The sequence below is a fragment of the Coenobita brevimanus genome, chromosome 16 (assembly GCF_032717465.1).
Source record: "Coenobita brevimanus isolate Jiangsu-jjx chromosome 16, ASM3271746v2, whole genome shotgun sequence".
Classification (NCBI taxonomy): Eukaryota; Metazoa; Arthropoda; class Malacostraca; order Decapoda; family Coenobitidae; genus Coenobita; species Coenobita brevimanus.
Window position 1 is genome coordinate 6,853,574 of NC_136969.1, and position 15,065 is coordinate 6,868,638.

General features: G+C 44.6%; 1 protein-coding gene across 1 annotated transcript in view; it reads right to left on the minus strand.

The window, feature by feature from the left end:
* Positions 1–15,065, minus strand: part of LOC145390944 (uncharacterized) — a 188,675-nt gene that overhangs the window by 131,645 nt on the left and 41,965 nt on the right. The window contains exon 2 of the mRNA XM_080265681.1: positions 3,967–4,062. Within this exon, the coding sequence (XP_080121807.1) occupies positions 3,967–4,062 (96 nt within the window). The remainder of the gene's footprint in view (positions 1–3,966; positions 4,063–15,065) is intronic.

The following is a 15,065-nucleotide window of genomic DNA, read 5'->3' on the forward strand; positions in this document are numbered from 1 at the left end:
CTGCCACTGACGAGGCCCAAATTAGATCCCCCCTCGAGGTCCAACCTAAGCCAGACTGATGGGGAAGAGAAAGGGATGTGTGCCAGGATGGTTCCTCCGATTTTCTTGAAGAAAGGAAGAAGAGGGTTGAAGGCCTCCACTGACACCTGTCGCTCTACCACGTCGAGGGCCTGGGCATGAGGTGAAGGCCCGGAGGGAGCCCTGGACGGTTCCTGCTTGGAGAGCGGTGTCTGGCAGAACTTGAACACCTCCTCCCCTGACTCACATGTCACTCATCGCACCTCCAGGTCCCAGCGTGGTGAGAAGACAGGGTGAGAGTCATTTTGGTGGAAGAAAGAACCTGTGTGTAGGCAATCCTCGACCATTCTGACAGGCTAGCCCAGGGGAAGGCGTGTCCAAGCTGTGTGTCCCAGGGAGTGGAGAGTAATTAGTGGTTCTGGATTGTGGGAATCCTGTGTCAGGGAAGAGTGAGGCCTCACTCCCTCAATGGTTGGGAGTCACCCCCCCCCCGCATGAGGCGGACTCTGCTGCAGGGGGGAGGTGAGGGGAAGCTTGAGGAGGAGGAGGAAGAGGGTGAAGACGAGGAGGGAGCATTACGCCTCCATCTTTGAGAGGGAAGTGATGGGAAGCCATACATCTCCAAGGACTGTTTCACCATCAGGGCAATAGTGGTTCCCATGTCCGGCCCCCCAGCAGGGAAAGGTGGGGGAGAGGGAACAGAGCCGTAACTGGGCTGGCGGGAAGAGGTGCCCACTGCTTGCCAGGTCGCCCCTGCTGCTGAAGGTGAGGGGAAGAGTAGAGTTCTCTCCTCCCCCAGTTGAAATACCCCTCGAGGGAAGAGTAGGGAGTGATGATGGAGGGGGATGGCCGCCGGAGGAGAACCCGAGGGAAGTGGGGCAGGGACTGGTTGGGGGACTGGAGGAGACTGGGAGGGTCTTCCCCCTGGGTATGAGTCCTGGTGTCCGGGGGGAGTCTATGGGGGGCTTACCCTTGGAACACCTTGCCTCTAGCTCTGCTCAGGTGTTCGCCTACGATGGGGCCAGCACATTGTAGGGTGAACCCTTTGCTACTCACCCACATCTGGACCTCAGCAACTGGGCCTCCTGAAGAGATGTCTTCTCCAGCGTCATCCTTGGATCGCAGGCAGGAGAGCCACGGGGAACACACCGGGCAGTACCCAGGTCAAAGAACTTGTCCCAGATGCAGGAAGAGTGGGAAATGCAGTGCAGGTGGCCATCTCCGATGAATGAAGTGGCGCACTTGGGGTAGGCACAGTGGGACTTCTCTGACATCATCACAGGAACTGAAATGAGAGAAGAGGCCTGAAGGCAAGAAGTAAGGACAGGTAGTCAGAAAAAAGCAGGAAGAAGCTGAGGAAAACTGGAACTCTGACTCCTGATAGCCTGAGTGAGAGAGGGAAGACTGCTAACTCACAACAGAATGTGAAAAACAAAGTGGTGAGAGAACTTCCATGGGACAGGCTGACGGAGGAGCAGCGGTGTACGTCTGTCTCTGTCTGAGGGAGAACAGAGAACGAGCTATGGCTTCACCTCCTGCATATTTATGGGAGGCAAAAGGGTTACGTCCCACGGGATGCCAGGTGCACCCAATTACAAACTTAAGGACATACCCTTAGAGAATTTACACAAAACAGCAAATAGGTGTGAACTGCTTCTCAGCTAGTAGGTATGAAATGATTCCATTGTTAACTAGTTGTGGTCTGATAAACTTTTAGAGTTTTCAGATGAATTGTAATATGCTCCCTGATAATTTTGCATCCATAACATTAAAAGGAGAGGAAAGGAGCATACAGCTATCACACTAGTGAGTCGCCACTTTAATATACTGTATATATATATATATATATATATATATATATATATATATATATATATATATATATATATATATATATGTATACATATATATTGTATATGGGAGCCTCTGTGGTACAGTGACAAAGTGTGCATTTGCGCACACTGAAGAACGAGGGTTCGCACCCTGCCAGGGTAATAAACTTTGGGAGCTTTCTTCTGGCCACGTACTGCTTTGGCGGACACAAGGGGTGCTGTGGTTGAACCAGTGTCGCTTACTATAAAGTATGCTTGCACCCGGTCAGCTTGCGCGGGCCGATTACACTTGGTTCACAGACTACACACACATCCAAAGCCACTCCAACACTACAATTACACTTACAAGCACTTCTCACCCTACAAACAATCTCTATTAGACAGCCTAAGCCACGTGGTAGAGAAAACTTGGCTGTATCGTCCCCACTTCGGTAGGGATAGGCCGGTCCTGCAGTGGACACTCAAACGGCTGATGATGATGATGATGATATATATATATGAGCTCTGTGGTACAGTGGTAGAGTATGCGTTTCGCACGCTGGTGAGCGTGGGTTCGCCTCCCGCCAGAGTTGTAAAAACTTTGGGAAGCGTTCACCAAGCCACTTGCTACTTTGGCTTACACAAGGGGTTCTGTGGTTGAACCAGTGTCGCATACTAGTAGGCTTGCACCCAATCGGCTTAGTGGGCCAATTACACTTGGTTCACAGACTACACACACATCCAAAGCCACTGCAACACTACAATCACACTCACAAGCACTTCTCACCCTACATACAGTCTCTATCAGACAGCCTAAGCCACTGGGTAGAAGTACATTGGCTGTATCGTCCCTGCTTCGGTAGGGATAGGCCGGTCCTGCAGTGGACCTCAACGGCTGATGATATATATATATATATATATATATATATATGGAGAGAGAGAGAGAGAGAGGAAAAACGCGGATAATTGAATAAAACCATGGTGTACGAAGCCTCTTTGAAACCATTCCATTATATATAAACATCCTTTGCACATTCCAAAAGGTTAAATGACAAATTCACATTTTAAAAAATATAACTCACGACAAAGAACAGTGCAAAGTCCTCGGTAAAACACCATAGGCTTGGGTGTAGGGTTGGACAGCAGGCTGACAAACATATGGTAATTGATCCACAGTATTGCAGCAACTTAATAACTTAGCGATACTGGCGTTTCTAGGCCTTGCCCCTGAGAGAATCAAGCAAAATATTTTGCGACAAAAAGGAAAAACTTCATACAGATTTCCTTGAGTGAAAACATGAAGTACCCTCAGTTTAACCCTTGGTCAGTAGACTTCCTAACTCACATCTTTTAAGAAGTCTAACACGATAAAGAGTAGATGTGCATCTTTAATTTTGTCAGGTCACATTTCACAATTACAGTTTCTTCCGTTTGCTTCTTCATGTAAGATGATGTCTTTTAGATTCTATTTTTGTTTTCTTCAAACAGCTTTATTAAGCTGGGGAGATATTTCTCGAGCTGGAAGTGTTACATATAGCCGAAGTAAATGCGTCCCCAAACACAGATGAATAAAAAAACTCAATAAATTTTGCTGGCTGTAGCTGGATCACAATAAAATTAAAAACACGCCATTAGGCTGAAGGAATTGACTCTTTAATTCCTAGAGTTCCGAAGCCTCTTAATCGTAAGAAGGTAGAGATCTTTAAAACAAAACTACAGTTCTTTATTATATGTAGGGCATTACGTTGGAAGTACTTGAACAAACATCTGAAAGGGAATTTCATGAAACTACAGTATAACAATAAATGATTACATAACACAGAACATATTTTTTTCTTACAAAGATGAAGAAAGGAAGGAAAAACAAATTACTAAAAACAATGACTCCATACGCCAAACTGCAAACAGTTCGACTTGAACTACTGGAGGTTGAAGTTTAGGGGGAAACTGATCTGGGGAATCACAACAGAAACATACTGTAACATGAAAAATAAACAGAAAAAGAAAAAAGTCAATGACACAACCACAATGGAGACTGAGTATAATAATAATAATAATAATAATAATAATAATAAAAATAATAATAATAATAATAATAACTAATAATAATAAAAACTGTACATTGAGGATAACTCACGTGTTCCTGGTAGACAATATATCCCACGAATATGATATCCACGGCCACCACCAACCCAGCCACCACCACCCAGGGCAACAGGAGCACGGGTACGTCCTGTGAAAAAAGATAGGTGAGTACGTTTACTGTAGGCAAGTACTATGCAAGATGCGAACAAAAATATCTCTTCAAACATCAAACACCATAATGTCAGCAACCTTGTTGGAGCATATGCACATACTGCTCCCTCCCAAAAAGCAGTGATCAGAAACTTGGTTGGGGCACAAGCATAAATTAGATGTATATGCATACAAGTTCACAAATGTGGCTATGTCCTTAAAAAGTAGCATGTGTCAGATGAAAAAAAAAGAAAAAGAAAAAGCATAAAACTGAGGCCCTCCCAAGGGGAGAAGCACACCAGCAGCAAGCCGATAAAAATCTAGTGCGGGTAGGAATATGACCTTGAACTTGGCGTAATTTCATCACTTTCGAACTCGTTGGAGAGTTTCATTCCTACGACACACCTGTAAAAATTTTTGATTATGTCTTGAGCAGTTGTGAAGTTACCATGGTAACAGACACACAGACGTTGACTTTACTTTCACTATTTTCAAACTTGTAAGAGATTTTCATCCCAACTACACAAGGTAAGATTTTTTGATAATATCTTGAGTGGTTGTGAAGTTATTGTGCTAATAGACACACAGACACACACACAGACAAACTGAAAACAATACTCGTAGGAGATTTTCATCCCTACTACACATATGTAAAATTTTGTGATGATATCTTGAGTGGTTACAAAGTTAAAGTGGTAACAGACACACAGACCTTGACCTACTTTCACCAAATTCAAACTCGTAAGAGATTTTCATCCCAACTACACAAAGTAAGATTTTTTGATGATATCTTGAGCGGTTGTGAAGTTATATTGCTAACAGATCCACAGACACACAGACAGACAAACTGAAAACAATACTCGTAGGAGATTCTCATCCCTACTACACATATGTACAATTTTGTGATGATATCTTGGGTGGTTACAAAGTTATAGTGGTAACAGACACACAGACCTTGACTTACTTTCACCAATTTTGAATTCGTGATCGATTTTTTCACTACTACACCTGTAACATGTAACAGGCGTCCACACTGAAAGTGTGGAACGTGTTCGACCGAGCGAGAGAGCAAGTCAGGCAGTGATGAATATTGTCTCATGTGGCTCATCATCTTCCCTTGATTTCCTGACCTGAAAATACTAAAAGAAACTTATTAGATTACACCAAAAATATTCCCTCACACTTCCTAAAACCAATAATCTTCTTGTATTAACTTTAAGTCTAGGGCTTGACACCTAGAAGTTTAATAATGACTTTGCTTTTTGCTCACTCATAAAAATTGCTTTCACCAAATCTCTCCGTGCACTCCGATTTGAATCAGAAATCAGAAAATCAGAGTTTCTTTCATCCCTCAAGGTATTGTATTAGTTTGACTTGGATTCAGTCAAAAATTCCCCCCCCCCCGAAAAAAAAGGCCAAACAGAAGGTATTATTTGTTTGGCTGCTCTCAGCAATGATCGGAAAATACTGCTGTGCTGCTCGTGCAACCTTAGACCGTTACTTCTTGCTCAGCCAGCTGCTACACTAATCTCCCTTATAAAAAAAAAAAAAATCTTTTCCTCGATTTACGGAAAAAAAAACTACTGCGAATTAAGGTTTGTCTGTTAATTGATAATAATTGAGGATTTTATGCGATTTCTAAATTGGTGTCTATATTTCTTGTAACTTCAAAATTGGCTGAGATATCCAAAAAAGTTCTCTACTGTACTACAGAGTTTTCCTCATGATCCCTGCCCCCATTTTTTGCTGATGCGATAAATCTTCTGCTTGGGTACACATGCCGGGGGTCCAAACTGTGACTAAATTTGGTGCTCTCGCTCGCTTTGCTCACTCGAACAAAAATTTTGTGATATGTTGAGTGGTTGTGAAGTTATTGTGCTAACAGACAGACACACAGACAAAGTGAAAACAATACCAGCTTCGCTTTCGTGGCTGGCAATCACAAGCTTTGTAGGATATAAACAATTCACGCATAGCTCAAGGGCAAAAAGGAAATCATAGTTCTCAGCTAGGAATAACATTTAATTCATGAGATTGTGTATTCTACAAATCCGTGACATTGTACTCGGGTGAGAAAATCACGTACTCGAGTGGAATTCCCACTGTGTATCACTCAGTTTAACTGTCCTCGTATGCACTTCGATTGGGATAGTTTTTCAGAATATTCGTCACTGCTCCAAAAGTGATTGTTCTCATGCGCGACATTAGTGCTTCACTGAGTGATTTTTATTGCGCGTATATATCGTTCACCCTCTCTCCATTGACCGTTGAAGTTAGGCCATGCCTACTTCCGATGAACATGGCCATCTCTCACCCCCTTTCCCAGTTTGGACTCAGTCAGCTTCAAACCACCACAAGAGTAGAGTCGTTTGTGCCTGGCATAGAGAGCAGCGTCTCCATTGTACAGCGATTTTCGGATTTCTCCACCTACGGTAATCAGCGTAGCAGACAAGCAGCGAATAGCAGCGCCTGGTGTTCAACAGACAGACGCCCAGTCTATCGTAGCATCAGCTCCGCTCCCTCCACTGACCAGTATTTCCGTTTGCTTTTTTAGGTTTAAATCTGATTAGCTCTATGAATGAGTGAGTGAGTCTATTTTCTTTGTTATTTGAATTCATTAGTCCCCCAGTGACAGTGAATTCCCCTTTTGATTTCATTTTTGAGATTCAGGTAATGTAAATTTATTTTATTGTAATCAATAACTTTACAGTTCTTTTCTTTGAGCTCATTTCATTGTGTTAATGGTGTTTTATTTCTTCACATTGAGCTTAACCCTAGATCAGCAACCACCAGCCACATCTGGCCAGACAAAGTTTAAAAGCTTGGCGCCATGGCGCCATTTTGAGAATTCGGCTCACCATCCAGGTAGCTTCCCCTTTTGGTTTGTACTTTCGATTCAAGGTGCGTCTGGGTTGCTTGTGTTTTTTATTTCTAATATATTGAAAAAGGCCACATGTGGCCATGGTTGCAAACAACATTTGTATGTTTTTTTTTTGTGTGTTTTTTTATTTTTTTTGGTTGTTTTTTCTAAGCATTAACATGACCATCAAGGAGGATGTCTGGAATCAACGTATCCTTGTTGGCAACCCTTGAGAAGGCTGCAAACAAAGTTATAGCCAAATATGTTATGACAAGTGTAATTTTGACAGGTTTTTAGTGCCTTTAGAAAAAAATTTACAATAAAACAAATTCCATACTTTTTTTTTTTTTGTGCCAACATTTTCATTAGTCTTTACATGTGATAAAATTTTTAGAAATGTGCAATGCATATAAGTATTTTTTAATTCCCAAATCTGGCCACATGTGGCCGGTGGTTGTAGATAGCGTTAGTTGGGCATGGTTGCTGATCTAGGGTTAATTTAGTTTGCTACTCCCAGTTAGTACAAACTTATGTTAATCACAACTGGTATTTAGGCCAGTTCTTTTGTATCAAAACAAATCTGTTGTGCCAGCCAGGAGTTAAGCATCAGCAAGAACTTGTTCATTATTATTATTAATTATTGATTGTCAGATCACACTTTCTCAGAGGCTAACAGTACTAATGATACAGCATTCGTGAGTTGATAGTCTCTGCTGTGTACTGTTGAGAAAATTTATAAAATTCTCGTCCTTAGAGAATCGGCGAAGTAAGCCAGCTTAAAGTAAAACTTGCTACTTGATTTTCACAAATTTATTCCATGTGTTTACCTTCGATTAATATAAGCATTTTTCTTAAAATTAGATTCTCCCGTGACATCTGGCTACCTCATTCCAGGATATTAACTCCTAGCTCTAAAGTTATTAACGAAATAATACTCTCTCACTCACACCTAGGTATTTGTTATCATTAAAGGCTATAGGCACTAGTCACAGATTCACTAGTCCCCCTGCGACAGTGAATACTACCAGTTTAGTTAGATAAGACTAGTCCTGCAACAGTGAATCTTACCAGTTTAACTAGATAGGACTAGTCACAGCTCACTAGTCCCTCAGCAACAGTGAATCTTACCAGTTTAACTAGATAAGACTAGTCACGATTCACTAGTCCTCGGCGACAGTGAATCTTACCAGTTTAACTAGATAAGACTAGTCACAGTTCACTAGTCCCCCAGGAACAGTGAATCTTACCAGTTTAACTAGATAAAACGAGTCATGATTCACTAGTCCTCCTGTGACAGTGAATCCTCCTCCACAGGAGTCAAAACAAGTAACAATTCACTAGTACCCCTGTGACAGTGAATCCTCCTCTACAGTAGATAAATCGAGTAACAATTCACTAGTTCCCCTGTGACAGTGACCCCTCCTCTACAGGAGATAAGACTGGTCACCACCAGCCTGTGCCTATATTTCTTACTTTTGATTATTAGCATTTCTCTGCGAAACAGCAGTCAGTACTCAGTCTGTAGTCCACTCAGCCTTAGTTGTGTTAGCATCATGGCTACTAATATATATGTACAGGAAGCCAAAGATATGGGGTTTACCAATCCCAAGGAAATTAAAGACTATACTCTCACAGTACTGTCTTGAACAGCAGCGTGAGAGAGATGCCCATGAAGAGAGTAAAATTCAACGCAAATATGAGCGAGAACAATGCAAGGAATGTGAGAGAGAGCACGAATATGAGCAAGAGCAGCGTGAATATGAGCGAGAACAATGAGAGAGAGAACGTGAACACGAGCATGCCGAGCGCGAGGCACGTGAGAAACATGAACTTGAGATGCTGAAGCTCAAGTGAGACTCCATGTCTTCAGGCACATCTGGTGCAGCCGACCCAAGCTCCACGAGTGCTCTCCCTGCACATGTTTTGGCAACCCCATGCCTCAAGCTTTTTTCATACAAGGAAGGCGAGCAAATCGAGCCATTCATAGCTCGTTTTGAGGACATGGTGCAGCTGTACCAGCTGGAGGAGGCAGCTAAGCAGCTCCAGTTTTTCGGCTTGTTTGAGGGCCCTGCCCTCGATATTCTCCACAAAATTCGTGGAGACAATCTCATGTATGAGATGATGATGGCTGCATTCATGAAAGAGTATGGTCTCACAGTTGACGATGCCAGGAGTCAGTTTATGAGGGCACGTCTTCAAGAAAAGGAGACTGCTGTTCAGTTCCTCAACTGCCTTACTACTTACTTAGATGAGTTGATGGGGAAAGATGAAACCCCTTGCATGCGAGAGGGGATAATTGACCTTATGCTGTGCATACACTAGAAAAGTCATGGCCTGCTGAGCTTATGGCTCAGCTTAAGATCTGCCTGGTAAGGGATGCCAGCCAAATGGTGGAAAAGGCTGATGATTCTTCACTGCATACGGGTATCAAACTCATAAGCAACAGACTTGGAACAGGAAAGCTGACAAGTCTGGGAAACCATCTCAGACTGAACCCCAGCATCAAGGCCATTCTCAGAATAATGTCCAAGATCCAAACAAACTGCAGAAGGACAAGGGGCAAAATACACAGAAACCCAATTAGAAGAAGTACAAGCAGTACCCTAACCAGCGGCAGTATCAGCCAAGCAGTCGACAGTTGGGACAATCCTTTTCAGTACCAGCCCCAGTGTCTCAGAGGCAGGAGGCAAACGCAGCCTTCATTCCTCAACAGCAGTACGATGGTGTCGTTCCTAGCAGCACAGGTACTTTCCCACAGTTCACTAGTCCCCCTGCAACAGTGAATCCTCCTCCACAGGTGGTCAACGTTCCATCTCCCCAGATGATGAGTACGACCCCTCAGGTATCTAATTCTCAGGGCACCATGTTTGCCGCATCGTTCAGTCAGCAGCCTTATCAATGGCTGGTTGCTTCCTCCACAGGCCCTCCCAGAGGTAATAGTGCCTTCCTTGTTCAGCCAGTGTTTGTGGGAGGCGTTCCTGTAAAAGTCTTGAGAGACAATGGTTCCTCAGGTTGCTCTGTCAGGCAGTCTAGTTGGGCCTGAGGAATACACAGGCCGACAGATCCAAGCTCAGCTTATTGATGGATCAGTAAGATTGTTCCCTGAGGCACGTATCCAGGTGGCATCTCCATTTTACACCGGTACGACAGTTGCAGTTGTCATGCCAGAACCTTTGTTTGACCTAATAATAGGCAACATACCAGGTGCCAATGTTGCACCATAGATGACGCTACTCAGACTTCAGCTGCAGTAACAAGAGCCATGGCCAAGGCTCCAAACTGTGTCACCCCGGTGACCATTGGATCGCCGCAAGATCTGATTTGTAGTCAAGATGTTGTCCAAGAACAACATTCTGACCCGACACTTGTTGCTGTGCCGAAGAAGCAAAAGGGTAAAGTGACTGAGTATTCACGTGGAGGACAAGTCAGGTTCATTCATAAACAGGGACGGCTGTACCGTGAGTCACGAACACCCCAGGGTGAGGTTCGAACGCAGTTTGTCATTCCTGCTAAGTATTGCCGAGCAGTGTTAGAATGGGGTCATTGTTCAGCCCCAGGAAGTTACATGGCCAAAAGGAAAACCCAAGGCCTTATCCGTGCTGACTTTTTCTGGCCATGAATGGGACAGGAAATAGGTTTGTGCGTTCCTGCAATGTGTGCCAGCGTACCACCAGCCAGGGATGTGTCCTTTCAGTGCCATTTGAATCCACATTCATAATCTCTGAGTCATTTGAGAGAGAGGGCAGTGGCAGTGTGAGTGCAGGCGTGATGTCTCGCCTGTTGGCCCCACAGGACACATGATGTCCAGGGCCAGGTTAAGGGGGAAGATCGAGAACCCCACAGAGGCAATCTGAGGCTGTGTCTGAATTACCTTGTGATGTCTCGAGCTGTGGGCCTTTCTGAGGATTCCCGGAGAATGCACATTATCCACATGAGTGTTCACACCACATCGGGTGTTAAAATGTGACTTGCCCGAGATTCTCAGCTTGCCAATATTAATCGTAAGTGTAGAGTTAGGTTTAACCAGTAACTACAAGGGTCCCTTGAGAGTCTGTCCTGGGACCACGTTTCCTAATTAATAATAATGTAGGTTTAACCAGTAAACTACAAGGGTCTTTTGATGTTCTGTCCAGGGACCACATTGCCTGATTAATATTAATGTAGGTTTAACCAGTAAACTACAAGGGTCCTTTGAGATTCTGTCTTGAGACTACGTTTCCTGGTTAATAATGTACTCAATATGAAAATACAATAATCCGTCCACAATCCAATGTAACAGAGCCAAAGGCATGTCCGGAAAGTGGTCCCATCTGGAAAGTGAGCACCTGCCTGCTGGACTGGTACTTAAGGACCCTAACCCAGCCTAACTTTGAAAGCCACCTAAATATCCCTATCGGACATGATAGCACCTATTTAAACCTATTTAAGACCCTATTCACACTAATAATGGACATAAAGCATGAAATAAATGAAAAGGACCCAAATAATGAGGAATTAGAAGTGACTGTACCTCAGCCAGGATACTCACAGCACGTCTGTGGCTGCCTTCTTAAGGCTTTGGCAGTGGTGAAAATGCTCTTGAAGCACGTACAGTAATCCAGTGCTGTGCTGCAGTTACAGTAATTCTTTGCACTGTGAGTTATAATTGTTTAACACCGCACATTGTTAATTGCACCACGCCAGTTTCAACCACCAGTTTTAACTGCCAGTTTGCACTCCACAGTTAATCCTTTGCACTCTCAGTTCTAATTTCTTAACACTGCACAACACTGTAAATTCCCATATGGTCTACTGGCGAGGTATTGCAGTTTATTCACTGTTTATTAAAAAAAAAAAAAACGGGCACATGTGGCATCCACTGCGATAAGCATCCACTCGCGATCGAAGTTAAGCAGTAACTGTTGGTGTTGGTGACGGGGAAACAGAGTTGCCAGATTGCAACAGTCACATTACTGAACTCCTCAATTTTTATTACCAAATTTAACTTTTCATTACCAAATTTGTAAAGCTAGCATTTATTCTTCACTAATTATATATACAAGTGGAAATACATATAATCACTCTCCTTATAATTAACAGCATGTTGATTATTTTCACGCTATGTAGGCTGGCAAATTAATCAGAGAGAGCAGACAATCCACCATCTCCATCCTGTGTATCCTCATACATGTGAGAAATCCATTTGGTAATGCATTATTCTGATTCATTACCAAACGAATTTTTCATTACCAAATGGCAACCCTGACAGGGGAGGGGGAAGGGGGGAGGAAGGAAGGGGTGAAGGGGCTATGGTGTAAACAGCTGTTCAGCGCTGAGCGGCAATTTCAAATTATAGGAGTGTACCCCCTCCACAATATGTCTACCCCCGATGTATATATGTTCCCCCCCCCCAATGCATACATGCCCCCACTAAACTTGCTAGGTCAGCATGCTTTCCCACGCCTGAAGACGGCGTTATTGCATCAGTTCATATCAGGTAGCCTAGCCGGGCAGACTATTTTACTGTGAGCTTGTAATAAACTCCTTATCTAGCTGCCAAAGTATAGCAAGTTACATTTGGTAGCAGCAGTGTTTTGAACCATCAGAGTCTGACCGCCTCCTTGGATTTTTAGTGAGACAACAAGATACACGACGTCTCGCATCTGCCAGCCTCGCCCCTCCTCCGTGCCTCTAGTGGTGTAATACCTTGGCTGTGCTTTCCGAGTGTCCAATTTTTCTCACCAGTGCTCACCTCTCAAACAACCGCACCCATATGCCTTGTTCCTGACCGCACGTGTCACCGTCGCCGACCTACGCACCTGTTGCACCTGTTCCCAGCACCTGTTCCGAACTCATCATAACTCCTGCCCCCACGGTGCCACTTATCACTGTCTGTCCACTGCCTGCCCACCACCATTCTCTGCATTTGCAACTCAACAGCTCTACGCCTGCCTTGCATCCACATCTGCCCTCACCACCCACCACCGGCCTCTGCCGTCGCCCGCATCTGGTCTGCATTACGGAGCCTCCTAAGACCGCCACTCCCTGCCGGTGATTCATCGCGGCGTCTCTTCTCCTCTCCGCCCAGCTGTCTCTCCACCGCCGCCCCGCCCCGCCCCAGCCCAGCTACGCCCAGCCACCCTGCATGTCATACATCTTGACACTCCCATTTCTACTGTGTAACTATAGTATATCTTTCCTTTCTATAGATATTATCCTCGATTTTCTCTACAGATTGGTTATTGTAAAAATTCCATTTCATTTCCATTACCCCGTTTTCATCTTCACCTACGTTATTTATACTCCATCTCATCCTTCGAATTTTATTTAAACCATTCATCCCCGCACCTTCATTCATTTTCACACCTCGTGTATTCCATTCTCTCATTGTTATGTTATACATTTCCACCTACGTATCCATCTTCATCCTTTCATCTTCCATTGCCGCATTAAATGTCATACTTTCCACGTCAACCGCTTAACGCCAGCCCTCTACACCCGGAAATATCACCTGATCATACCTCGTCTGCCGACTCTGACACAATCACTCATTTACGAAGTGGCAAAGAGTACCACCGCTCTGTACCTGAGACTCCCGTTTCACTTCCCGCAGAATCACTTACTACCCGTCCTACTCTCGTAAATCCAGATACCTCCTCCTCTACTCCTGCCTCTACACTCCCTTCTTCTTCCTCTACTCCTTCCCCTGTCGTTCCCTCTCCTGCCTCCCTCCATACCCCATCTTGCTCGCCCTTAACTGCCACTACCTTCTCTCTCTCCCACACCTCTCCTGCTGCCACTTCTACACTTCCAGCCATGGCCAACCCTCCACAGTCTATCTATCTCGACGATGCCAATCGTCCCAAATTTACCAGCCAGGACCCAACTTGGTCTGTCTATGATTTCCTCAGAGAAGTCGACACAGAAATAAACAATAGACAAATAACCGAGGAATCGCTCAAAGTAGCTTACCTCCTTGGTCGCTTGCACCACGGTAAATCAGACATCGGATCCGCGATCCGTGCAGGACATTTCGATAGCATTCGTACCTTTGCTGATTTTCGTACGGAACTCATCAGCCTTTGTTGCCAGCATTCAAATACCGCATCTCTCATGGGATTCATTAATCTCCTAAACCAACTAGATGAGGACTTGCGCATCCCAGTGCAATATGCCAAGCTCCGCGAAGCTGCCGCCGCCATGAAAGCAACTAGTAGCGAGATGCTCCAATTACTGGTAGGCACGAAATGGTTAGATGACTAGAACGGCGTTCCAATGCTTTCACTCACCAACTTTGCTGACTTAATTGGTTACCTCAGATTCCTTCACTGGCTTACTCCTAAACAGCGAGAGCTCGCCTTGGAAATCGGTTTCAATCCAGGAGATAAAATTATTCAGGTCACTAAAGCCATTCATGAAAGAACAGGTTCGAACTACACGCGTCAGGGCACCACCCAACCCTTGGCCTCCTCAGTCTGTCACACTTCCACTACCCCAGACCAATCTCGCTCCCGTCCCACCACACGCGGCAGACCTGCCACACATCGCTCTCCTACCGCAGGTCATGATCAATCTAGCACCCGACGGAACAGACAATCTTCGATTCTTTGCTGGTACTGTGGTCATCCTGGACATCGAGCATCCAGTTGCCACTGTACATACAGACGTCCTCACTCCCAAACCAGACAGCGTACGCCTTCCCGCTCACGTCGTCCACACTGCAAATACCACAAATCAAGCATGACTCACACCACTGAGGAATGTCGTTACCTCAACTGCCAACAGTCGGGGGAAGTGCCGCGCCCGTATCGGACCAATATCACGTAGAACCAGAAACCCAACTCCCCATCCGCCATGTAGGTCCCATAACATCCTTGGGTTTAGTCATTCTCGGAAGTAGTCATGACATACCAACGTCATTCTTCTTGGACACAGGGTCTATAGTAAATCTCATCTCCGAAAATTCCTTACAAATTATTCATCGCCATCACAACCACGTCAGTTTTCTAGAACCACCAGACATTGGCCTATGTGGTGTCAACGGCTCAGAGTTTAAGGTTAAGGGAAGAGTCACCCTTGAAGTCAAACTCCACAGAGATTTGCCCCCTATCCCCATTGAATTTCATGTCACTAATGACTTGCAGTATCCCGCAGATGCCCTT